Genomic DNA, 25,406 nt, shown 5'->3' with positions numbered 1-25,406 from the left:
CCCAAGGGCTCCACCTCCCCTTCTCTTTCCTCTTGGGCAATCCCCACCCCCAATCCAGCATTTGGACCCCCTCCCGCTCCTCCCTCAGCCCTTCCCTGGGCCCTCCCACAGTCTCCCACCCAGTTTAGGTCTGCGTCATAAGTATCCCCAAACCTGGGTTTGCAGCTGCTTAAGACAGGCAAGGGAGAAAGTAGGTCCTGTTAGGGCTAGCGCGATCTCTTCTTTTTACAACCTGCAACCCAAGACGCTGATTCCAGCCAAGCCTTACCGCACAGCCCAAAGATACACGATGGTGAAAATAGCCTTCAATACAGTCACAGCGGTGCAAAAAGAGGAGGCACGGCAAGACGTGGAGGCCCTTGTAAACCGAACGGTGGGAGCTCAGATCTTGACCCGCAAGGTAGCACTACCGACTCCACCCCAGACTGCCTGCTAGGGTCGGTAAGGTGGAGAGGGGGTGATTTGGGGGGAAGGAAGAGGCAAGTAATGGAGGACAAAATGAAAGCTGCCCTCTCCGCTCTGTTGATCTGGTTTACCGGTTCTCCAGTTCCCTCTAGTCAGGCCGCCTTCCCTCTGTAGTGCCCCATGCCCCTTAACATCCCCATGCATCGCACTACTTTCCGTGGGTTCTAGCCCATGTGGTACATCTCTTGAAGGGATGTTGGAGAGCGTTTGAGGAGAACCCTTGGGACCCAATGTCACCCTTTCCTGGGGAACATGTTGGTGGGGGGGGGGCTGCTGAGGATCATCTAGACGCACGTTGTTCAGTGTCCAGCTCCAGGGGTGCATAGAGCATCCGCAGGGATGGAGCAGATACGGTGAGCAATGGGAAGAGATTTAATTGTTCTTTGTTTGCTTTTGGTATGGATAAAGATCTATGAATTTAAATCTTTCTAGGATTTCTGAATGTTTGTGGGGGTGGGCTGTGGGGCAAAGAACAGCTTTGACTCAAAGCTGTATGGGTTGGGACTAGTATGTGTCTGTGTACGCCTGTGTATATTTTCAATTTCTCCCTAGTCATAGGCAGTTTTAAGCATTTGGTAAAGGAGCTGTCAAAATTGAGGTTGGTTTTAATTAGAATTTGAGATGTTCACTGTGACTTCTTACTGCAGGATCCTTGTATGTTTTCAGAGAGGCATTTCCTAAAGGCAGCACTCTTCATCCCTAAAAAGAAATGTTGAGGTTTATTTTTTTCTTCTTTTAAGTACTTCCTTTTCGTGATATCCCTTCTACCACCTCCCCCGTAGAGAGGTCTGAAGCAGGTCCGACCTTGTAATTTAAACTTCTAGCATTGCCAGAAATTGAGGTAGTTTCTCCCCCAAAATGTTAGCCATTATTTATTTAGTCCAATTTCTATTTCCTTTAAACATCTAACATGGTTCAGTGTTTGGAAACTACTTGTTTTCCTCAGTAAAATCTCAATGTTAAAAGGGACAATTGTATTTCTTTCTTGTTCTACTAAATCTGTGCAGTGTCAGTTTCCAGATCTGTCTTAACTTGTCATCTTCTCTTTTTAAAACTTTAAATTCTGTGTTCAGAGTGGAGTTTTTAAAAGTACTTTGAGTGAAATGAGAATCCATGTAGTAAAAACTTATTATGCACACAATTTGAAATGCTTATGTGCTTATGCAGAGTTTTTATCACAGAAATGTTTAATATTTAACCAAGCAATCAAACTCGCTTTTGGGTATTATACATTTCAGAACTCAAAAGTAAAACTCCCTTGCATTGTGGAAGTTTTGATTAAATGACTTAAAATCAAATATGTAACTGTCCTACTCACTTTGTAAGTGAAACATGGCCAGATTTTTGGGAGGTCTAATGAGATGCCAGTAGTTAAATATAGCCACACAGTAATCCCTTTATTTTTCTCTCACGACCAAAAACTTCATGATTTGTAGTTGGATACAGTTAATATGCAAGCAGTACTTCTTCTAGGCCTGTGGTGTGATGAGGAATAAACAAAAATGAACATTAGTACTATGATTATATTTCTTTGTTAGATGTTGGAGAAGCTTCCACAGGATCTTGACCTGGCCACTACAGGACACAGATTTAATAATACTTGGCACATTATATTGTGATGTATTAATCTGCTCATTAGAAACTGAGTACAACTGGGGCGCCTAGGTGGCTCAGTCGGTTAAGCATCCGACTTTGGCTCAGGTCATGATCTTGCGTTTGTGAGTTCTGGCCCTGTGTCAGGCTCTGTGCTGACATCTCAGAGCCTGGAGCCTGCTTCAGATTCTGTGTCTCCCCTCTCTCTGCCCCTCCCATGCTCATGCTCTGTCTCTCTCTGTTTCTCAATAATAAATAAACGTTTAAAAAATTAAAAAAAGGAAACTGATCACAACAGAATAGTATGTCAGAGGTTGTGTACAATGACTTTACAATACAGTTTAGAGAGAAATTAGCTATGGTAAATGAGAATCCATGCCATCCTGAGTTCCAGCAAATTTAAATGAAAAAAAAAATCCTTCCTAGAATGGTAGGGAATTTTATTAAATTGAAACTCTAATACTTAGACCTTGCTTAATAATAAATGAAATTGCAGTGTAAATTGCTTTTCTCATATTGCAGTGACAAGAAAAAAAAATAAATTCATTGCTTTGAGTATTTCAAATTAAGTCATTTTGTGACTTATGGGCAAGTCACTTCATCTCTTTGGACCTCAATTTATTTTTTTAAAGATTCATTTTTTTAATTTTTTAATGTTTATTTATTTATTTTTTTTTTTGAGAGACAGAGACAGAATGCAAGTGGGTTGGGGCAGAGAGAGAGGGAGGCACAGAATCTGAAGCAGACTCCAGGCTCCGAGCTGTCAGCACAGAGCCTGACGTGGGGCTCGAACTCACGAGCTGTGAGATCACCACCTGAGCCGAAGTCAGATGCTCAACCGACTGAGCCACACAGGCGCCCCTGGACCTCAATTTAATCATCTAAAATATAATTGCTAAGTCTCTAGCTCTAGATTACTGTGATTCACAGTCATAATTTATAATTCTGCTATTGTAATGTTAATTTTAGGTTAGTTTTTTGATAGAAATAATATATAAGTTTTGAAAACTATTGGGACAAGTAACAGCCTTCAAGGTTTATACAGTATTAATAGAAGGTTTCAATTTAAATGAATTTAGCTAAGAAAATGTGAATACCAAACTTCTTTGAATTTTAAAGAAATATAATTTTTTGACAAGCCATTTACCAAATAATTGTCTCTCCTTATAATCCATGCATCTATTTTCACCAGATTAATTGAAGGTGAATTGGGTGCCATAACCTTTATAGTAGTTGTCATGGAAAAGAATTAATGTCCTGAAATACTACAATAATTATATTTTTATACCAGTCTGAATGATTTACCCACTAATTACAAGAAACAAAGTTCGCTGATATCATTTATTCTATCCTTGCATAATAATACAATGCTGCTTAGAACATATTGTGACATACAAGAATGGTATTGGAGGGGGTTTCCTGGGTGGCTCATTCCGTTAAGCCTCTGACTTCGGTTCAGGTCATGATCTGGCGGTTCTTGTGTTTGCGCCCAATATTGGGCTCTGTGCTGATAGCTCAGAGCCTGGAGCCTGCTTTGAATTCTTTGTCTCTCTCTCTCTCTCTCTCTGCCCCTCCCCTGCTCATGCTCTGTCTCTCTCTGTCTCAAAAAATAAATAAGCATTAAAAAAATAAACAAATAAATAAAAAATAAAAGAATGGGATTGGAGGGTCCCATGGTCCATTACCTTCGGAAGAATACAGAGTTAATCAGTTACGTGTTTGCTTTGGATCTTTCTGGTTCCAATTCCTGAACAAATTATGGATTTAACAGAATTTTATTGTTATATGCACAGCTTTTGGTCCTAGCTCTCACAAATCTTGTACTGTAAAATCTAGTGTTTTATCCAGAATTTGGAAAACATTATTACATTCATGCAGTAAATAATTACAGAACAGTGGGTGATATTGAAAAGGCTAATTTCTCACTAAAATTAGGAACATTAAGAAATATATCTCATTTTCAAAATTTTAATTTATAGAATAGGGAGAAATGACATACATATGTCTTATAGAACTTTTCATATAAAACAAATTTTAAAACTGGCTTTTTGAAAATCATTTAATAAATCAAAATACATTAATTCACCTTTAAATTGGCAAAAAAGTTGATTTACAAGAAATAGTAAAGCAACATAATTATATTCAAGAAGGTTAGTGATTCTATCACTATAAAAGTCTAAAAATTAACAACTTCCATTTATTTAAAGAGGATAATTTATTCCATAAAAGAATTGTTATATTCAGCTGATTCTAGAAGTGTGTATTTTGAAAAAACTTCATGTCTGCAGTTGGATTTGTAAATGCCAGAAGGAAGGTTAATATAATTGGATGTTTTTACATCTATTAAATATCAGAAGTTATCTGGAAATGATTTTAATCTAGAATGACTTAATAACATCTTTTAAAAATTATGTGGTATTTCAAGAAAGTAAATTATGTACAAAGCAGCTGTGTGACTAAAAGTGCAATCTGGTTTTTGTTTTTGGTCTTGCTTTTTAATAAACAGGAGCTCCAGTTTGCCACCCAGGAAAAAGAGGGCTCCTCTGGGAGATGCATGCTTACTCTCTTAGGCCTTTCATTCATCTTGGCAGGACTTATTGCTGGTGGAGCCTGCATTTACAAGTACTTCATGCCCAAGGTAATAAAAATTATAATCCTTATAATTTGAATTACTAATTGCTATACCTGTAGTATCAACTTAAGTAAATCTATGGTGGTCACCAGAGAAATTAAGATTTAGGACAAATTTTCAAATTACCATTCAATTTCTAAAATTAATTTGTCTTCATGGTGACAACTGTAATCAGAAATCCTCAGCTTGACAAACTGTACAATGAATTGATGTGAGTGTGAGGAATGATTCAAATGTCATGGTAGTAAGTATTAAAAGTTTTTAATTCTCCCTTTTTGTCTATTAGAATACCATCTACCATGGAGAGGTGTGCTTCTTTGACTCTGAAGACCCTGCAAATTCCCTTCAAGGAGCAGAGCCCTACTTCCTGCCTGTGACAGAGGAAGCTGACATCCGTGAAGATGACAACATCGCAATCATTGATGTGCCTGTCCCCAGTTTCTCTGATAGTGATCCTGCAGCAATTATTCACGACTTTGAAAAGGTGGATTTCTCACTTCTTTAGGTTTTCCTGTTTTTTTTTTCTTAGTTTATTAGTAAGTATTAAATCTGTTCATAAATGTACATCTTTTTGCAGCAAACCCTTTTTCAATCTTTTGCTATTGAATATACATTAGCAGATTTTAAAAGTATGTAGCTACTTGTTATAATGGTAGTTACAATCTGAAGAATTAATGCTCTTTACATCATAGTTAACTTTTCCCTTTCCCCAACAGGGCATGACTGCTTACCTGGACTTGCTCCTAGGGAACTGTTATCTGATGCCTCTCAATACTTCTATTGTTCTTCCTCCAAAGAATTTGGTGGAGTTCTTTGGCAAACTGGAAGTACGTATTCTGGATGTCAAATTTTCATTTCAGCATTTGCTTCCTCATTAAAAACAAATGATTTGAGGGGCGCCTGGGTGGCGCAGTCGGTTAAGCGTCCGACTTCAGCCAGGTCACGATCTCGCGGTCCGTGGGTTCGAGCCCCGCGTCAGGCTCTGGGCTGATGGCTCAGAGCCTGGAGCCTGTTTCCGATTCTGTGTCTCCCTCTCTCTCTGCCCCTCCCCCGTTCATGCTCTGTCTCTCTCTGTCCCAAAAATAAATAAACGTTGGAAAAAAAATTAAAAAAAAATAAATGATTTGAGCCACAACATTCCATATTGTTGAAATAGTTTTCAAATAAAAAAGTGTGCTGTAGGGGGCACCTGGGTGGCTCAGTTGGTTAAGCATCCAACTCTTGGTTTCAGCTCAGGGCATGATCTCACAGTTTGTGCGTTCAAGCCCCACATCTGGCTGTATGCTGACAGCGTGGAACCTGCTTGGGATTCTCTCTCCCTCGCTCTCTGCCCCTCCCTCGCTCACACTGTTTCTGTCTCTCGCAAAATAAATAAATAAACCTTAAAAAAAGTGTGCTGTAACCCTAAAACTGCTCTAAAAAATAAAGTCTATTAGAAAAAAGTATACCTGCTATAGGTAAGGATTGAAATGGTGTTTTTAAGTTCTTATTTCAATCTTTTTATAAAAATTTTAGAGTGGCAAATACCTGTCTCACACATATGTTGTTCGTGAAGACCTGGTTGCTGTAGAGGAGATCCATGATGTTAGCAACCTTGGCATCTTTATTTACCAACTTTGCAACAACCGCAAGTCCTTCCGCCTTTGTAGAAGAGACCTCTTGCAGGGTAGGAAATTTATTCTTTCCTTCAACCTGTGTTATTTGGAAAGTGAAGGAAACTAAAGATGGAGTAGAGTGGAAATGTAGACAGCAAATATAGATATGTTTTAATTTACATAGAAAGTTAAAAAACCACTTCTTATGTGCATTTTCTCACAGGTTTCAACAAACGTGCCATTGATAAATGCTGGAAGATTAGACACTTCCCCAACGAATTTGTTGTTGAGACCAAGATCTGTCAAGAGTGACAGGCAACAGGAAAAGACTATCCTTAGTAATAAGAAGTCAGAGATTTACAATATGACTTCAACATTAAAGTGTGTGGGATACTCATGATATTTACTCATGCATACTCTATTTCTTATACAAAAAAAAGAAGGAAAAAAACTAACCACTGCAAGTTCTTGTCGATTTTTAGTTTAATTGGCATTTCTTTTTGTTTGAAATTTAAATTAAATAATTCTGTGTTTTTCTTTTCAATTTATAAGGTTTAGACTTCTGAAAGCAGCATGAATATACAGCTAACATCCTGACAATAAATTCCATCCTTTGTGTGTGGTTTTTTAAAGTAAGTTCTTCACTCAATCACATCGTAGAACATGTTTTAAATTTAAAATATTTAAAAATTTTTTGAATTTTTTTGTAAAACACATCAAATCTCTTAACATTGCGAAGTTTTATTTTTCATTTGGTATAATTTTCTTGAATATAGAAATTACATATTTTTATTTCTGTTAGGTACTCTGTAATAGATTTGATTTACATATAAACAAATTCATACACAAGTCAGTTTCACAAATACAGTGATTCTATCTCACTGATATCTGTATTCTGAAATATACAAAACTGTACAAGTGTTTAGTAATTTAGGTTGTATGAATTCTACAACCCTATAATAAATTTTCCCATATTAAGCCACTGTTTCTCACTTAATGCAAACAACATTACTTATTTGGCTTTGGTGTACCTGAAATTGATCTAAAATAATGAATTTAGCTCTGCCCTTATTCATACTTCCACACATTTATATTTTTTAATCTCATTTTTATTTCTTTTTTGTTATTATATCAATTACTCTTATATAAATTCCTCATAACTGGCATAAATGTAAAGTTAACTATTTGTTAAGAGCCTTTAGGCTCATAGCAACTTCAAACATTTTAATGTGTTTTCTCTTTAATAAAAATATAAACAAACACAGAGGGCTACAAAAGGTCACTAAGAACTAACCTTGGATAAGATGATGACAACCTTTAATAACATCACATACTGTAATCTGTACTCACTTGTCTAAGAGTATAAACTCTAGGGAGGAGGAGTTAAGATTGCAGAGAAGTAGGGGGACTGGTATTTCCCTCATCCCTCAAACACAGCTGTCTTGAGGTCAGATCACTTGGAACACCCAGGAAATCAACCTGTGGAGTGGCAGAAGGAATTCCACAGGTGGAGGGAGACAGCTTGGTGGGATCGAGGTGCATGTATGTGAATTGGGGAAGATAAAACAGGGAGGGAACCCCTTCTGTGGAGAGACAAAAGGGAGAGAATGAAGGCTTCAGTATTGGGGAAAAACTTTCAAGACCATGGATAGGGAACAAGAAATACAAAGAGTGCCAGGTTCTATTTTTAACAGCCTTAGGAGCTGGAACTTGCAGGTTTTTAAAGTGTGCACCTTTCTCTAGAACAGAGCCGGTGGTGTGTGCCCACCTGGTTGGGAAGGAGCTGGTCTAGGAGCTGTAGCAATCTCTGGGGCACACTGTGAGAGAACAGTCCCCTTCCTTGAATACTGTGGGAAGAGGATTTATTGCCTCCCCAAGGACAAAAGACCCATCAGGCACAAGCCAAAAACCTTTTATTGGCCGGGCTGAGTGGCACTACACTAGAACAGGGGCTGCGTGGTGCAAGGCCTTTTAACACATTGGGTTTTGAATGTTTAATTTTTAATTTTATTTTTATGTTTATTCATTTTTGAGAGAGAGAGAGAGGGAGAGAGAGATTGGGGGAGGGCAGAGGGAGACACAGAATTCAAAGCAGGCTGCAGGCTCTGAGCTGTCAGCACAGAGCCCAACACAAGGCTCAAACTCATGAACCTTGAGATCATTACCTAACCTGAAGGTCACTTAACCAACTGATCCACCCAGGTGCCCCAAGACGTCGGGTTTTGAATCCCAGCTGAGCACCTAGAAGGTGCGGGAGAACTGTGGAACAGGTCAAACAGACCTCACGGCCTGTGCTAGTGGTTTGAGACATCCTGTCCAGTGAGGAGAGGTTGGGGTGTCACCATTTTCTCCCCAACACCATCGAGGTGGGCCTTCATGGAGCAGCACAGTGGTCCCCAGTGGAGGCGGTACCTGCATGCACCAAACCCCACCCCTCAGTGCCTGGCAACTGCTTATTTACTGGAAGAAGATGGACCCAAAACAGCCGGCCTCTCTTCCAGACCATCATAACCACCAGTCCCAGGCATCAACAGACAAATGATTGTTTTGTTTTTTGTTTTTGTCCGTTTTTCTTTTTTTTGTTCTTTTGGAATCAGGATTATAGTTTCTGATTTGTTTTTGGTCAACTTTTTTACACATACACACACACACACATACACACACGTATGTGTATACACACACACACACACACATATATATATATATATATATTTCTGATTTGTTTGTTTCTTTGTTTAACCAGGCATTTTTATTCCATTCTTTTTTTTACACCTTTTCTATATTATTCTTTATTTTCCTTTCCCTCTCTCTTGATTAGTTTGTTTTGATTCTCTGCTTGATCTTCTTTTCTCCCCTTTCATTTATCTCTTTGTATGGAATAAGACTTCCCCCACGCCTTTCTTTTTTTCCAGGGTTACTTCAGTGAACAGATCAAAGCACACCTGGTTGAAAGTCCAAACACTCCACCATTTGAAGCAAGAAGGAGCTTTGCAGAAGACCAACCAATGGGATAAAGCATCCGAAACACAACAACAGAGTGCACACAACATACTCTAAAACACTTCCTGAAGTGCCAGGGCCTAGACAGTATATGACTCCTTTTAAATATACTAGTACTCACAGGTGCAGGGCACATAACAAGCTATTAAAACACACAAAGGACAGAAACTTAGTCAAAATGATGAAATGGAAGAATTCTCTTCCAAGGAAAATTCAAGAAGAAATGATAGCTCAAAACAGATATAAACAATATAGCTGAACAAAAATTTAGAAAACAGTCATAAGAATAATAGCTGGGCTTAAGAAAAACATACAAGAGAGAAACTTTTGCTGCAGAGATCAAAGAACTAGTCACAATTAATTAAGAAATTTTATAAATGAGATGCAAAATAAACTATATACAGTGACAGCAAGGATACAAGAAGCAGAGGAGAGAATAGGTGAAATAGAAGACAAAATTATGAAAAATTATTAAGCTGAAAAAAAGGGAAAGGAAATAACTAGATCATGAGGGGAGAATTAGAGAGCTAAATGATTCCATGAAATGAAACAATATCCATATCATAGAAGTTCAGGAAGAGGTAGAGAAAGAGGCAGAAGGTTTATCTGAACAAATTATAGCTGAGAAATTTCCTAATTTGGGGAAGGAAACAGGCATTCAAGTCCAAGAGGTACAGAAAATTCCCTTCAAAATCAACAAAAGCAGGTCAATACCATAACACATCATAGTGAAACTGGCAAAATACAAAGATAAAGAGAGAATTCTGAAAGCAGCTAGGGACAAACAGTCCTTAACCTACAAAGGTAAACAAATAAGGGTGGTAGCACACCTGTCTACTGAAAATTGGCAGGTGAGAAGGGAGTGACAGAAATTATTCAATGTACTAAATAGGAAAAATACACAGCCAAGAATCCTTTATCCAGCAAGACTGTCATTCAGAATAGAAGATATAAAGGGTTTTGTAGGCAAACAAAAACGAAAGGAGTTCATTACCACTAAACCATCCCTGCAAGAGATCCCAAAGGGAACTCTGTGAGTGGAAAGCAGCAAAGACTACAACAGGTCAGACATCACCACAAACATGAACCTACATATAACACAATTAAACTGAATCTGTATCTTTCAATAATCACTCTGAATGTAAATTGACTAAATGCCCCAATCAAAAGACATAAGGTATCAGAATGGATAAGAGTATAAACTCCATACAAACGGTGCCAAAAGTTTACACTCTTTCTCTTTTATTAGGATAAACCATGTTCATGATATTATTGATCACTTGCTGGTAGTGACAATTTATTTTAGTAGCCAAAACTGTACCCAGTAAAATCTATCACCCTAATTACTCTTTTTGAAAAATACACTAAATAGTTTTTTTAATTTTTTTACTTAATATATTTTTAAAATTTATATCCAAGTTAGCATATAGTGCAAAAATGATTTCAGAGTAGATTCTTTAATGCCCCTTACTCATTTAGCCCATCCCCCTTCCACAACCCATCCAGTAACCCTCTGTTTGTTCTCCATATTTAAGAGACTCTTATGTCCCCCTCCTTGTTATATATTATTTTTGCTTCCCATCTGTTATGTTCATGCATTTTTATATTAAAGTCCTCATATGAGTGAAGTCATATGATATTTGTCTTTCTATGACTAATTTCACTTAGCAAATTACCCTCTAGTTCCATCCACATAGTGGCAAATGGAAAGATTTCATTATTTTTGATTGCTGAGTAATACTCCATTGTATATATATACCAAATATTCTTCATCCATTCATCCCTCGATGGACATTTGGACCCTTTCCATACTTTGGCTATTGTTTATAGTGCTGCTATAAACATTGGGATGCATGTGTCCCTTTGAAACAGCATACCTGTATCCCTTGGATAAATACCTAGTAGTGCAATTGCTGGGTCCTAGGGTAGTTCTATCTTTAATTTTTTGAGGTATCTTCACCATGTTTTCCAGAGTGGCTGCAACAGTTTGCATTCCCACAAGCAGTACAAAAGAGATCTGCATCCTCCTTTCTCTGCATCCTCGCCAACATCTGTTGTTGCCTGAGTTGTTAATGTTAGCCATTCTGACAGGTGTGAGGTGGTACCTCATTGTGGTTTTGATTTGTATTTCCCTGGTGATGAATGATGTTGAGCATTTTTTTCATGTATTGTTTTGCCATCTGGATGTCTTCTTTGGAGAAGTGTCTATTCATGTCTTTTACCCATTTCTTCACTGGATTATTTATTTTCTGGTGTTGAGTTTTATAAGTTATTTATAGATTTTGGATATTAACCCTTTATCTGATATGTAATTTGCAAATATCTTCTCCCATTTTGTCGGTTGCCTTTGAGATTTGCTGATTGTTTCCTTCACTGTGAAGAAGGTTTTATTTTGATGAGGGCCCAATAGTTCATTTTTGCTTTTGTTTCCCTTCCCTCTGGAGACGTGTTGAGTAAGAAGTTGCTGCAGCCAAGGTCAAAGAGGTTTCTGTCTGCTTTCTCCTCAAGGATTTCGATGGCTTCCTGTCTTATATTTAGGTTGTTCATCCATTTTGAGTTTAATTTTGTGTATGGTGTAAGTGATCCAGGTTCATTTTTTTGCATGACGTTGTCCAGTTTTCCCAGCACCACTTGCTAAAGAGACCGTCTGTATTCCATTCGATATTCTTTCCTGCTTTGTCTAAGAGTAGTTGGCCATGTGTTTGTGGGTCCATTTCTGGGTTCTCTATTCTTTTCCGTTGATCTGAGTGTGTGTGTTTTTTTGTTTTTTTTTGTTTTGTTTTGTTTTGTTTTTTGTGCCACTACCATACTGTGTTGATGATTACAGCTTTGGAATACACCTTGAAGTCTGGGATTGTGATGCCTCCTGCTTTGTTTTTCTTTTTCAAGATTGCTTTGGCTATTAGGGGTCTTTTAGGGTTCCATACAAATTTTAGGATTGTTTGTTCTAGCTCTGTGAAAAATGTTGGTGGTATTTTGGTAGGGATGACATTAAATGGGTTGATTGCTTAGGGGTAGTATAGACATTTTAACAATATTTGTTTTTCCAGTCCATGAGCAAGGAATGCTTTCCCATTTCTTTTTGTCCCTTGTAATTTGTCTCATAAGTGTTCTATAGTTTTTCAGAGTACAAATCTTTACCTGTTTTTTCAGGTTGATTCCTACATATCTTATTGTTTTGTGTGCAATTGGAAATGAGGTCAATCCCTTGATTTATTTTTCTGCTGCTCTGTTATTATGCGACCAGATTTCTGCACATCGATTTTATATTCTGTGATGTTTTCTGAATTTATGTATTTGTTCTAGTAATTTTTGGTGGTCTTTTGCTTTTTATATGTAAAGTGTCATGTCATCTGCAAATAGTGTAAGTTTGATTTCTTCCTTGCTGATTTGTATGCACTTTTTTTCTTTTTGTTGTCTGGTTTCTGAGGCTAAGACGTCCAGTACTATGTTAAATAGTAATGGTGATGGTTCTAATTTTTCCATTGTACAAGAGTGGCTCTATTTTTTCCACATCTTTGCCAACACCAATTTCCATTATTCTGATGAGTGTGAAGTTGAGTCTCATTGTGGTTTTGATGCATTTCTCAAATGGGTAGTGATGTTAAGAAGCTTTTTATGTCCTTACTGCCCATTTGTATACCTTCTTCAGAGAAATGTCCATTCAAGTTCTTTGCCAATTTTTTGATGGTGTTATGCTGTTGAGTTGTAGGATTTCCTGACATATTCTGTATAATAATGCCTTATCAGATATGTTATTTATCAAACATTTTTTCCATCCTATAAGTTGCCTTTAACTCCTTTGAGAGTGTTGTTCAGTAACAAAAGTTTTTAATTTTGATGAAATACAGTTAATCTATTTTTTGGTTGCCTATACATTTCATAGCATATCCAATAAATATTGGTCAAATGGTGGTCTGATTTATTTAGTATTTATTTTTGAAAATAATATAATCTACAGGTTGTAGATATCCAGTTTTCTCACAGTTGTTGAAGACACTATTCTTTTCTTATAGAATGGTCTTGGCACCCTTGTTAAGAATCAAGTGATCATATATGTGAGGGTTTATTTCTGAGCTCTATATTCTATTTCATTTGTCTCTATGTATGTCCTTAGGATAGCGCCAGACTCTGATTACTACACTTCCATAGTAAATTTTGAAATCAGAACTTGTGAGTCTCCCAAATTTGTTTCACTTTTTCCAGATTGTTTTGGCTATTTGGGGTCCCTTTAAATTCCATAAGAATTTTAGGATGGGATTTTCCATTCCTACAAAAACACCATTGGGATTTGGGTAGGGTCTGTATTGAATCTATAGATTGCTTTGTGTAGTATTGATATCTTAACACTAGTCAGTCTTCGAATTCATAAAAAAATTGTTTTACCACTTACTTATTTCTAATAAATAAATGGATAAATAAATAAATACATATTTATAATATAAATAAATTCCATTCATTTGATTGAGCAATGCTTATAGTTTTCAGTGTATGTACTCACCTCCTTGTTTTAATTTATTTCTAAAGAGTTTATTCAGTGCTGTTGTGGTGCTGTTGTAAATGAATGCTACTGTATAAAAATGCTGCTGATGTTCATGTGTTGATGTTGTATCCTATAACTTTATTCAATTCACTTATTCACACTGATACTATTTTGTGTAGCCTTTACAGTTTTCTACACATGAGGATGTGTCACCTGTAAACAGAGATCATTTTCTTTCTTCCTTTGCCATTTAGACATTTATTTATATAGCCTAAGTGCTCTTGGTATAACTTACAATATTATTATTGAGATGACACTTCTTTAAGACCAAGACTACTGCAGCACCAGGGAGGGGATTTGGCAGGAGTAAATTTTTTTTAAAAATGTCACAAAACTTTACTACACTTTTGAAGATATGTTTCTCTTAGATATTAATTTTGCTGCTTGTAAACCTTTGACTGCTTTCTAAAGCTTCAATAAAGTTGATTCACACTGTTATTGCTTGTTTGTTTTTGTTGTCTGTTTTGTTTGTTTGTATGGGGTAATGGTAATGAGAACTTGGAACTTCCTAGTTTGTCATTTTGCTGATTGCTGTTTAAAAAAATAGGTTTGTTTGAGTTGGAATGCGAATCCAAATAAGTTCCACGAATTGTAATTTGTTCATATAACTTTTTAAGTTGGGGGTGTTCCTTTATGTCTTACCTGTTCCCTTGCAAATTTGTTGAAGAAACTGGATTATTTGCTCTGTAGTGTTTTCCATAGCCTGATTTTTTTAAATTGCAATGGAATTCTTAACATGTCACTCTATACTCTGTATTTCTCATAAATTATTAAATAATTACATAATTTGAGCAAATTGTGGTTCTTCATAGTATATGTTATAAACTACCATTAGGAGATACATAATATCTACTTGTCTCTCATTTTGTGATGTTAGCAGACATTGAGAGTCATCACCTAGATCCATTAATCCATTAATGATTTCAAATGGTGATTGATATTCTACTTCTTTATTTATGAGCTGGAATAGCACAGTAAAAAGAAACATCCTCACCAAATTATTTTGTCACACTAAAGTACAATTTGAGTTGGAAAGGCTGCATTTTATGCTTTATTCTTTTCTGCTATTTACCTGTTTTCAAAATAATGAGTTACTTCCCTAGCATAGGAGACGAAGGAAGAGTTTTTTAATCAAAATGAGCTCCTGAATTGAAGTATATATTGTGTTCCAATCTATTCCAGGTCTTTTAATTATTGGCATGCCTTCTTCCCACCCCACCCTGTCCTGCTCCTAGTTATGGCCAGTAAGAGCCTTTTCAGGCTGGCTTCTAAGTCACTGTAGAGTGGCTCACTGGACCCTAGTTCATGAGTGTATTCATGACTGGTTAATGATAAGATTTTTTTAAAGCCCCAATTGCAGACCCTTCCAGATAATTCAGGGCATAATGAAAGTGTTATAATAATATTCCCAAGCACTTTCGTGAGGATGTAAATTGATACAAACTTACTGTAGAAAATTTGATAATATATCTCTACAACCATAAAATGTGGACATACTTTGACATGCAACGCTGCTTCTACAAATCAATCCTAATAAAAGAATAAGTAGTTGATTCAAAATTATATGGAAAACGATGTTTACTGCAGTGCTATTTACAAAAAAATGAAAAATTAGAAGTTAAATATTTGGCTAAAAGTCCAATAAATAAGGTATAATCATCTAGTGGAACATAATACACCTGTTAAGATCATATTCTTAAAGAATATTTGCTGGCAAAGAATATTCTATGAAAAGAATATTGAGTTAAGGACTGTGGACAAAATTATGCATAATAATAGCAGAAATTTATCTTATTGAGATTTAACTTTGTTTACTCATACAATTTAAGCAATATATATATATATATATATATTATTTCATGTAATTATTATGATTAGATAGTTTTAATTATTTCAATTTTGCAGACCAAGCTAGCTAAAATTGTGTCTTCCAAAACTTGGATTCTTAACCACAACTCTATACTGTCTGCTCTATTTCAAAACATTTAGTTTAAAAAATGTCATTTATATAAAGAGCCCAAGAAACTAGGCTAGGAAATCCTTCTAAGCCGCACAAAGAGATATAAAAAACAAAATCTGAAAACTCCAGGTAAATTAAATTAGGAGATGTATGAAATTGCAAACTAAACATAATTTCAACACTATTTGGGTGGATAGTGGATAGAGGGGCAATCTACTCATTCCTGTTTACTAATAAATATCAGAACTTGATATACTTCTCTACATGAAAAGATGACCATGCAAAGGTCTATAGAAAGGTTATGTAATATAATAGAAAATGCAATATAAAATACAAAATATAATATAAAAATAAAAACAAAAAGAACGTTCAAAAAGAACGTCATATTTTTTACCATGGGAATCATTTTTTAAACCTATAATTTTTAAAATAAAAAAAATCAGGAACTGGGATTTATTATTTTTTTCTTATTAGTTTTTAGTTCCTACCAAATTTTCTACAAAATTTCCACATGGGAAAAGCATATGAGCAGACTTCTCTTATGAAATTAACAAATTCTCTTAGTTAAACATTTTTAATATCCAACAATAAAAGAAATTTGGTGATGCTTGCATTTTCATAGCCACTGTTTAGAGATTAAAAAATTACTGGAATAAAATATATTAAAATATTAATATAACAAAATTATACATAATTTTTATTACTTTTTACATTTTCCTGCACTTTTCTCATTTTCTACATTGAACATATAGTTTTGTGATTAGAAAAACAAGAACAAGACGACCAAATAATTTTTAAAATAAATATATGTGTGTGTCTTTTATGGAGTTGTAATTGGCATATAGCAATATACTAGCTTCAAATATAGAATATAATGATTTGGTACTTGTTTATATGGCAAGATAATCACCACAATAAGTCTAGTTAACATCTGTCACCATACATAATTACATTTTTTCTTGTGATGAGAACTTCTAAAATCTAATCTCTTAGAAACCTTTATATATGCAATGCAATATTATTAATTTTAGTCACTATGCTGTATCTTACATCCCCCTGACTTATTTTAGAACTGGAAGTATGTACCTTCTGATTACCATCACTCATTTCACCCTTGTTCCCCTAACTGGTAAATATCAATTTCTTCTCTGCATCCATGAGCTTGGGTTTATGTATTTATGTATTTATTTATTTGATTCCACATATAAGTGAGATCATACAGCATATTCCCTTTTTGGTCTTACTTATTTCACTTAGCACAATGCCTTCAAGATCCAACCAGGTTGTCACAAAAGGCAAAATTTCTTCCTTTTATACTAGTTTAATAATATTCCATCACGCATGCGTGTACATATCACATATATACATCACATATATATCACATATGCATGATGATAGATAGATAGATAGGTAATCACTTTTTATTTATCAATTCATCCATTGATGGACATCATTTAGTTTGCTTCTATGTCTTGACTATTGTAAATAATGTTGCAATAATTTGGGTCACATGTATCTTTTTAGTTAATGTTTTCCAGAAGTGAAGTTGCTGGATCATATAATAGTTCTACTCTTAGTTTTTGGAAGAACATCCATACTGTTTACTATTGTGGCTGTACCAATTTACATTCCCACCAACAGTGGACAAGGCTCCCCTTTTCTCCACATCCTTTGCAAACACTTGTTGTTTCTTTTCTTTTTGATTATAACCATTCCAACAAGCATGAGGTGATAATCTCAGTGTGGTTTTGGTGTGCATTTCCCTGATGATGAGTGATATTTCGTGTGCCGGTTGGCCACCTGTACGTCTTCTCTGGAAAAAAAAATGGCTATTTAGTTCCTCTGCCCATTACTTAATTTAATTATTTATTTTGGTCATTGAGTTTTATGGTTTCTCCATATATTTTGCATATTAACTGTCTATCAGAAATATGCTTTGTAAATAATTTCTCACATTCATTAGATTGTCTTTTAATCTTGTTGATGGTTTTCTTTGTTGTGCACAAACTTTGTAGTTTTATGCAGTCTCACTTGTTTATTTTTGCTTTTGTTGCCTTTGTTTTTGGTGTCAATCCAAAAAATTATTGCCAACATCGATGTCAAGAAGCTTACTACACATTTTCATCTAGGAATTTTGTTGTTTCAGATCTCACATTCAAGTCTTTAATCCTTTTAGGGTATGGTGTAAGATTGCTGTGGTCCAGATTAAAGATTTTACATGTAGCTGTCTAGTTTTCCCAACATTACTTATTGAAGAGACTGTCATTTCCTCAGTGTATATTCTTGGTTTCTTTGAAATAAATTATTTCATCATATATGTGTATATGTTTTAATAAAACAAAGATTCAATGAAATAAGGAATGAATAATTATTGTGAAAAGACAATATATAGGCATGGAAAATAAGATGGTTGGGATCTGGATAGTAAAAAAAAGATGGATGAGATATGAAAGATTATAAATAAATTTAAAATGCGGTCACAGAGTAAATCAGTATTTAAGGCATAACAGAGTCATATCAACATTGTGCAGAAAATCTGATGCTTCCTGAATATTTGGAAGAAAATATAAAGGGAATTTGTCAATGAAAGAAGATGATCGATGGTAGATATGGAAGATAGCAATAATAGACCTCAAAATGTTCAATTGATATCCAGAAGAGGAGACAAGAAGAAAATCATAAAAGAGAAATAAATATATAATAGGGGACACCATTCATGAAGTGAAGATTACCAGACTATACATCTTAAAAGGACTCATTTTCTAAGAAAATTATTATTGAAAAGAAACCAATGATTATACAAAATATTATGACTTTTCAAAAGCAGAGAACTCCACAAACTTCCAGTCAATAAAAGAACATTGTCTTTGATGTGAGGATAAAACAAAAACTTACTTGCCTCAGATTAAAATAATAATAATAATAATAATAATAATAATAATAATAAATCTTATAAGATAATGAAACAGCTTCCATTTCATTTGGAAAAAAAATGATGACAAAATTTTCTGCCCAGAAAATTCGTCTTTGAATTATGAAGAGATGGGGTAGTGTAATTCTCTTATAAATAAGAACTTTGAATGTATACAACATAGCTTATTGGTCCTCAAATATATATACAAAAAACAATAATAAACAAAGAAACGTTACTCAAAGATATGCATTACTCAAAAATTATACCAGCTTGGAGAGTAAGAAAAAAAAAAACTCAAGAATTGGGAGTTAGGACATTAGAAGTTGTATAAGTTTTACTGTCTTGTGATGAGAACTTTTAACATCTACTTTCCTAACAACAACAAATACACAAAAAACAAGTTCATAGATAACAGAGAACAGATTGGTGGTCGCCAGTCAGAGGATAAGAGTTAGGAGAAATGTGTGAAGAGTGTCAAAAAGTACAAAATTCCAGTTATAAAATAAGTCATGGGGATGTAATGTACAGCATGGTGACTATAGTTAATAATATAATATTGGATATGTGAAAGTATAATAACTTGCAGAATATATTGGAACCATGTAAACATAAAATAAGACCAGTTTGATTACAAAATAGACTGTGGGGCACCTAGGTGGCTCAGTTGGTTGAGTGTTCAATCCTTGATTTCAGCTCAGGCTATGATCCCAGTGTTGTTAGATCAAGCCCAGCATCTGGAGCATGCTTGGGTCTCTCTCTCTCTCTCTGCATCTGGCCCTCTGTCCCACTCATTCTCTCTCTCTCTCTCTGAGACACACACACACACACACACACACACACACACACAAATAAAAATTAAAATTAAAAAACAAAATATACTACAAACATTTTAAAAATATTTTGAAAAAGATGAGACAAAATTTGAAAGATTATTTTTGAGATAAAACTGATAATTTGTAATGTTGTATGGAGATGGATGTTAACAAGACCTATTTTAGTGATCACATTGCCATATATGCAAATATAAAATCTGTATGTTGTACACCTCCTGTTGCTATAGTGGTGGGCTCATTTGTTGTGATTATTCACTTAAAATGTTGTGTGACATTAATCATCTCAGTGAACAGCTTCTCTCCAGTAAATTATGTATCTCAAAAAATTTATCTCATGGTTCTTGCATATTTTTCATTGTGCTTAGTACAATACTATAAACCTTGAATAACATCATGGGACACCTATGATATGCCACTAGTGATGTTGTAAGTGTTCCAAAGAAGCAGAGAAACATCATGACATTACAAGAAAAAGTTGAACTTCTTGATATATATGATAGATTGAGATCTGTAGATGGGATTGCCTGCCATTTCAAGATAAATGCATCTAGGTTAAGGACTATTACCAAAAAAAAAAAAAATTATTTTGTGTAGACATCACTGAAGCTATGCCAGCAGCCATAAAAATCTTGCACTTTTTGTGAGGTATGTTTTTATCTAATACTGAAAATGAGGCTTTTAAAAAGGTTTATTTATTCATTTTGAGAGAGAAAGAGAGACAGAAAAAGAGAGAGAGCACACAAGCAGGGGAAGGGACAGAGAGAGAAGGAAGGAGAGAATCCCAAGCAAGCTCCACACTCTCAGTGCTTGATCTCACAACCATGAGGTCATGACCTAAGTGGAAACCAAGAGTTGGGTGCTTAACTGACTGAGCCATCCAGACACCCCAAATATGAGGTTTTCATGTGGGACATGGAGTACTATAAGAAAGGGAAAGTCATATAACAGCTTAAAGCAAAAGGAAGATAAAGGATCTAAAGCTGCAGAATCTGATGAAAGCAAAAGATAGCTTGACAATTTTCATGAGAGGATTGGCTTACAAAATATCAACATAACAGGAAGATCAGCTTCTGCCAACCAAGAGGTAGCAGAAAAGTTTCTAGACACCATTAAAAAATCATTGAGGAGAAAGGATGTCTGACTGAACATGTGTTTAACATAGACAAAAGTGTCCTATTTGGAAGAAAATTCCAACAAAATATATTAGCAAAGAAGAAAAACAGCAGCTAAGATTTAAAGCAGGAAAAGATAGGCTAACTCTACTGTTTTGTGAAAATGCAGTCCGGTTTATGATTAGGACTGTTCTTATCCCTAAAGCTACTAAACCCCAAGCCTTGAAGGGAAAAAAAAAATACTACAACAAGAAGGCCTGTACAGCAAGAATGCGTTTTTATGATTGGTTCTATTGACTCTTTGTCCCTGAAATCAGGAAGCACCTTACCAGTAAGGGACTTCTTTTAAAGTTCTTTTGATATTGGACAGTGCCCCTGGCCAACCAGAACACCATGAGTTCAACACCAAAGGCATCAAAATGGCCAGCTTGCCACAATGTCTCTGATTCACCCTCTATATAGTGAGCCATAAGGACTGTTAGGACTCATTACACATGGTATTCTATGTAAAGGATTGTCAACACTATAGAAGAGAACCCGAACAGAGAAAACATCATGAAAATCTCAAAATATTACACAATTAAAAATGCCGTCACTGTTATAGAAAAAGCTGTGAAAGCCACCAAGCCCCAAACAAATTCCTGATGGAGAAAAATGTGTTCAGATGCTGTACATGACTTCACAGGACTTATGACAGATCAAAATAAGGGCATCATGAAAGATAGTGGATATGGCCAAAAAAAAAAAAAGGTGGAGGGGTAAAATGTTTTAAGATATGGATCTTGGGGAAATTCAAGAGCTAATAGACATCACACCAGATGAATTAATAGATGAGTTAATGGAGATAAAGTGCTTGATTATTCAAGACCGTTTTTGTCTTCTTTTGCAAGAAAAGACCTTTGGATCTTTGGACCTTTCTATGATATTGATACTAAAACTAAATCAGATGGTGGAAGAGGATTGATACTACTTGCAAACATTTTTACAGAAATGTAAAAGCAAAAAAAGAGAGAGAATGATGTATTTCTGTAAAGTTACACTGAGTGTACTTGCTTCTCCTGCCTCCCCATGAGTCCCCCTCCACTTCTTCCACCTATGTGACCCCTGAGACAACAAGAATGACTCCTCCTGTTTCTCCTCTTCCTCAGCCTACTAAACACGTAGACAATGAGGATGAAGATCTTTATCATGATCCACTTCCACTTAATCAATAGTAAATGAGTCATGCTACATAGTTAATAAACTTATGTGTGTGTGTATCTTTCTTTCAAAATCTAATAACAGTATGGCAAGAACTATATGAAAGGTTTTTGTGCCATCATTATCATTATCACCTACGTATCCTTGTGTAGAACATTCTGTGCAAAACTTGTATGGAAGTAGCTAGCCCACCCTTATATAACACGAGTGATATTTAATATAAAATTAATAATGTGTTAGGTTTTTTCACAGTTTTATAACTTTGATTTCAAAAAATTATGTCACCATAAAGTATGCCTCCCTCTCTCATAATTGGAGAAACTATGAATCAGCCTATCATTACAGGTAAGGTTTTGTTTGGTTTTTAATGTGATGATGTTTCCAATACTGCATTATAAATATGACTGTAACACTATATCCATAAAAATTTATAACTATTTATTCATTAGTGTATAGGCTAAGTTACTGTGAAGCAATTGTATGAATTACACTAAGTTACTATAAAGCTATCACATCGTTGCTTTGTTGTTATCAATGCATGAATCATTATACCTGTAAATATATATACATTTCTTTTTTAAATAGTCTTTTCAGTTTTTACTTCTAGTGTCAGTAATACACATAATATCTACAGTGTTTTGTGTTATATAAGACAATATTCATGTTGGTAGTGACAGATACTCATCTTGTAAACAGATAGCATAAACATAATATTGATAAATACAGTAAGGTATAGTAACATTTTATTTTATTTAGCTTACTTTATTTTATGAATACAGTATATAAACCATTTACACACAAAACTTGGGAGACATGTCTAGTAAGACGTTGCTGTGGTCCAGGTCAAAGAGGTTGCTGCCTGTTTTCTTCTCTAGGATTTTGGTGGTTTTCTGTATTACACTTAGGTATTTCATCCATATTTAATTTGTTGTTGTCTATGGTGTAAGAAAGTGGTCCAATTTTATTATTCTGTATGTTGCTGTCCCAGTTTCCCAACACCATTTGCTGAAGAGCCTGTCTTTTTCCCATTGGGTATTCTTTCCTGCTTTGTTGAAAATTAGTTGGCCATACATTTGTGGGTCCATTTCTGGGTTCTCTATTCTGTTCCATCGATCTATGTGTCTGTGTTTGTGCCAGTGAAATAGATTGTTTATTTCTGATTTTTTTTCTAGTTTCTTGAGGTAATTCTGTACTGCTATAATCTTCTGTTTTAGATCAGCATTTGCTGTATCCCAAAGTTTCTGGGCCATTGTGTTTTCATTTTCATGTGTTTCCATGCATGTTTGGATTTTACCTTTGATTTTTTGATTGGTCCATTCATTATTTAATAGCATGTTATTTAACCTCCATGTGTTTGTGTTCTCTCCAGACTTTGTCTTCTGATTGATTTCCAGTTCTTATTGTTGTGGTCAGAAAAGATTCATGATATGATTTTAGACTTTTTTTGAATTTATTGAGACTTGTTTTGTGGCCTACCTGTGATCTGTTCTGGAGAATGTTCCATGTTCATTTGAGAAGAATGTTTATTCTGCTGTTTTGGGATGAAATGTTCTGAATATATAGTTGTTAGGTCCATCTAGTTCAATATACCATTCAAATCCACAGTTTCCATGTTGATTTCTGTCTGGATAATATATCCATTGATATAAGTGGGATGTTAGAGTCCCATCTTATTATTGTATTACTGTTAATTTCTCCTTTATGTCTGTTAATATTTATTTATGTACTTTGGTGTTTCCACGTACGTTGTATCGATATTTACAATTGTTACATTCTTCTGTTGGATTGACCCTTTTTTCATTATGTAGTGACTTTCTTTGTCTCTTGTTCCAGTGTTTCTTTTCAACATTCTTATTTTTATGATATAAGCATTGTTATCCCAGCAAATTTTTGTATCCATTTGCATGAGGTATGTTTTTCCATCTCTTCACTTTTAGTCTGTATGTATCTAAGTCTGAAGCGACTCTCTTGCAGGCAATATATAGATGGATTTTCTTTCTTTTCTTTTTTTTTTTCAAATACATTACATTACCCAATACCTTTTGATTGAATCATTTGGACCATTTCCCTTTAAAATAATTATTGGGGCGCCTGGGTGGCTCAGTCGGTTAAGTGGCCGACTTCGGCTCAGGTCATGATCTCGCGGTCCGTGAGTTCGAGCCCCGCGTCGGGCTCTGTGCTGACAGCTCAGAGCCTGGAGCCTGTTTCAGATTCTGTGTCTCTCTCTCTCTGACCCTCCCCTGTTCATGCTCTGTCTCTCTCTGTCTCAAAAATAAATAAACGTTAAAAAAATAAAATAAAATAATTATTAACAAGTATGTACTTGTTGCCATTTTTTAGTTGGTTTATGGTTGTTTTTGTAGTTCTTCTCTTTCTCTCTTCCATTGTGGTTTGTTGGTTTTCTTTAGTGTTATACTTGGATTCCTTTCTTTTGATTTTTTTATGTATGCATTAAAGGTTTTTGATTTGTGTTTACCATCATGTCCATGTGTAGCATATTATATGTATAGCAGTCTGTATTAAGTTGATGGTTGCCTATGTTTGAACATATTCTAAAGGCAGTAAATTTTTAGTCCCCTCTACACATTTTATGTATATGATGTCAAATCTTGCATCTCTGTATTTTGTGTATCCCTTGACTAATTTTTGTAGATATACATTATTTTACCACTTTTGTGTTTTAACCTTTGTAGTGGCTTTATCTGTGATAAATTGACTACCTTTACTATATGTTTATTTTCACTTGGGAATTTTTTTCCTGTCATTATTTTTCTATGTCTAGTCATGGCTTTTTCTTTCCAAAGAATTCCCTTTAACATTTCTTGTAAGGCTGGGTTAGTGGTGATGAACTCCTTTAACTTTTCTTTTTGTGGGAAACTATCTCTTCAATTCTTAATAATAGTCTCACTGGGCACAATACCCTTGGTTGCAGGCTTTATCTTTTTTCTTTTCTTTCAGCACCTGAATATATAATACTACTCCCTTCTGGCCTGCAAAGTTTCTGCTGAAAATCAGCTGATAGACTTATGGGGTTTCCCTCCTATGTAACTGCTTTCTTTTCTCTTGCTGTTTTTAAATTTTGTCTTCATCACTAATTTTTGCCATTTTAATTATTATGTGTCTTGGTGTGGACATTCTTGGGTTAATTTTATTGGTGGCTCTCTTTGTGCCTCCTGGATATGGATATCTGTTTCCTTCCTGTATTAGGGACATTTGCAGCTATTATTTCTTCAAATAAATTTTCTGCCCCCTCACTCCTTTTTCTCTTGGATCCCAATAATGCCAATATTATTATGTTCAATGATCTCACTGAGTTCCCTGAACCTATTCTCAGTTTTATTATTCTTTTAAAAAGTTATTGGTTATGAATATGATTATGATTATTACATTTCAGCCTGTGTGTTTTCTGTTACCTTGTTTTCCAGGTCACTGAGCCATTCTTCTGCCTCCTATAAACTGCTAGTGCTTTCCTCTAGTGTATTTGTTGTTTCAATTATTGTGCTTATCTCTGATTTTCTTTTCTATATTTTCTATCACTTTGTTGAAGGTCTCACTGAGA

At 35.1% G+C, this 25,406-nt stretch overlaps 1 protein-coding gene across 3 annotated transcripts; it reads left to right on the top strand.

Moving 5' to 3' along the window:
- Nucleotides 1-158: 158 nt before the first annotated feature.
- Nucleotides 159-9,713, top strand: ITM2A (integral membrane protein 2A). Of its 3 annotated transcripts, XR_007148966.1 has the most exons (8): nucleotides 159-400; nucleotides 4,565-4,696; nucleotides 4,977-5,174; nucleotides 5,407-5,517; nucleotides 6,206-6,356; nucleotides 6,509-6,666; nucleotides 6,838-6,917; nucleotides 9,198-9,713. XR_007148966.1 is itself a non-coding variant. In XM_047844070.1 (6 exons), exons 1-6 carry the CDS (start codon nucleotides 290-292, stop codon nucleotides 6,595-6,597), a joined length of 765 nt encoding a protein of 254 aa, XP_047700026.1. In that variant the 5' UTR covers nucleotides 159-289; the 3' UTR covers nucleotides 6,598-6,816. The 3 variants fall into 3 exon arrangements, 2 of the variants coding, with proteins under 2 accessions (XP_047700026.1, XP_047700025.1); XM_047844070.1 differs by lacking the exons at nucleotides 6,838-6,917; nucleotides 9,198-9,713 and having other exon boundaries at nucleotides 159-373; nucleotides 6,509-6,816; XM_047844069.1 differs by lacking the exons at nucleotides 6,838-6,917; nucleotides 9,198-9,713 and having other exon boundaries at nucleotides 6,509-6,816.
- Nucleotides 9,714-25,406: the final 15,693 nt, after the last annotated feature.

Source organism: Prionailurus viverrinus, chromosome X, assembly GCF_022837055.1.
Source record: "Prionailurus viverrinus isolate Anna chromosome X, UM_Priviv_1.0, whole genome shotgun sequence".
NCBI classification, from domain to species: Eukaryota; Metazoa; Chordata; class Mammalia; order Carnivora; family Felidae; genus Prionailurus; species Prionailurus viverrinus.
Note: the sequence above shows the minus strand (reverse complement) of the source record. Positions and strands in the feature narration are given on the sequence as shown.

Excerpts from the sequence above, each read along its gene's own strand:
- ITM2A (XM_047844069.1), top strand. The coding sequence starts at position 290 with ATGGTGAAAATAGCCTTCAATACAGTCACAGCGGTGCAAAAAGAGGAG. Across the intron at positions 5,518-6,205 it reads AGTTCTTTGGCAAACTGGAA|AGTGGCAAATACCTGTCTCA; the intron begins GTACGTATTCTG and ends TAAAAATTTTAG. Across the intron at positions 6,357-6,508 it reads TAGAAGAGACCTCTTGCAGG|GTTTCAACAAACGTGCCATT; the intron begins GTAGGAAATTTA and ends ATTTTCTCACAG.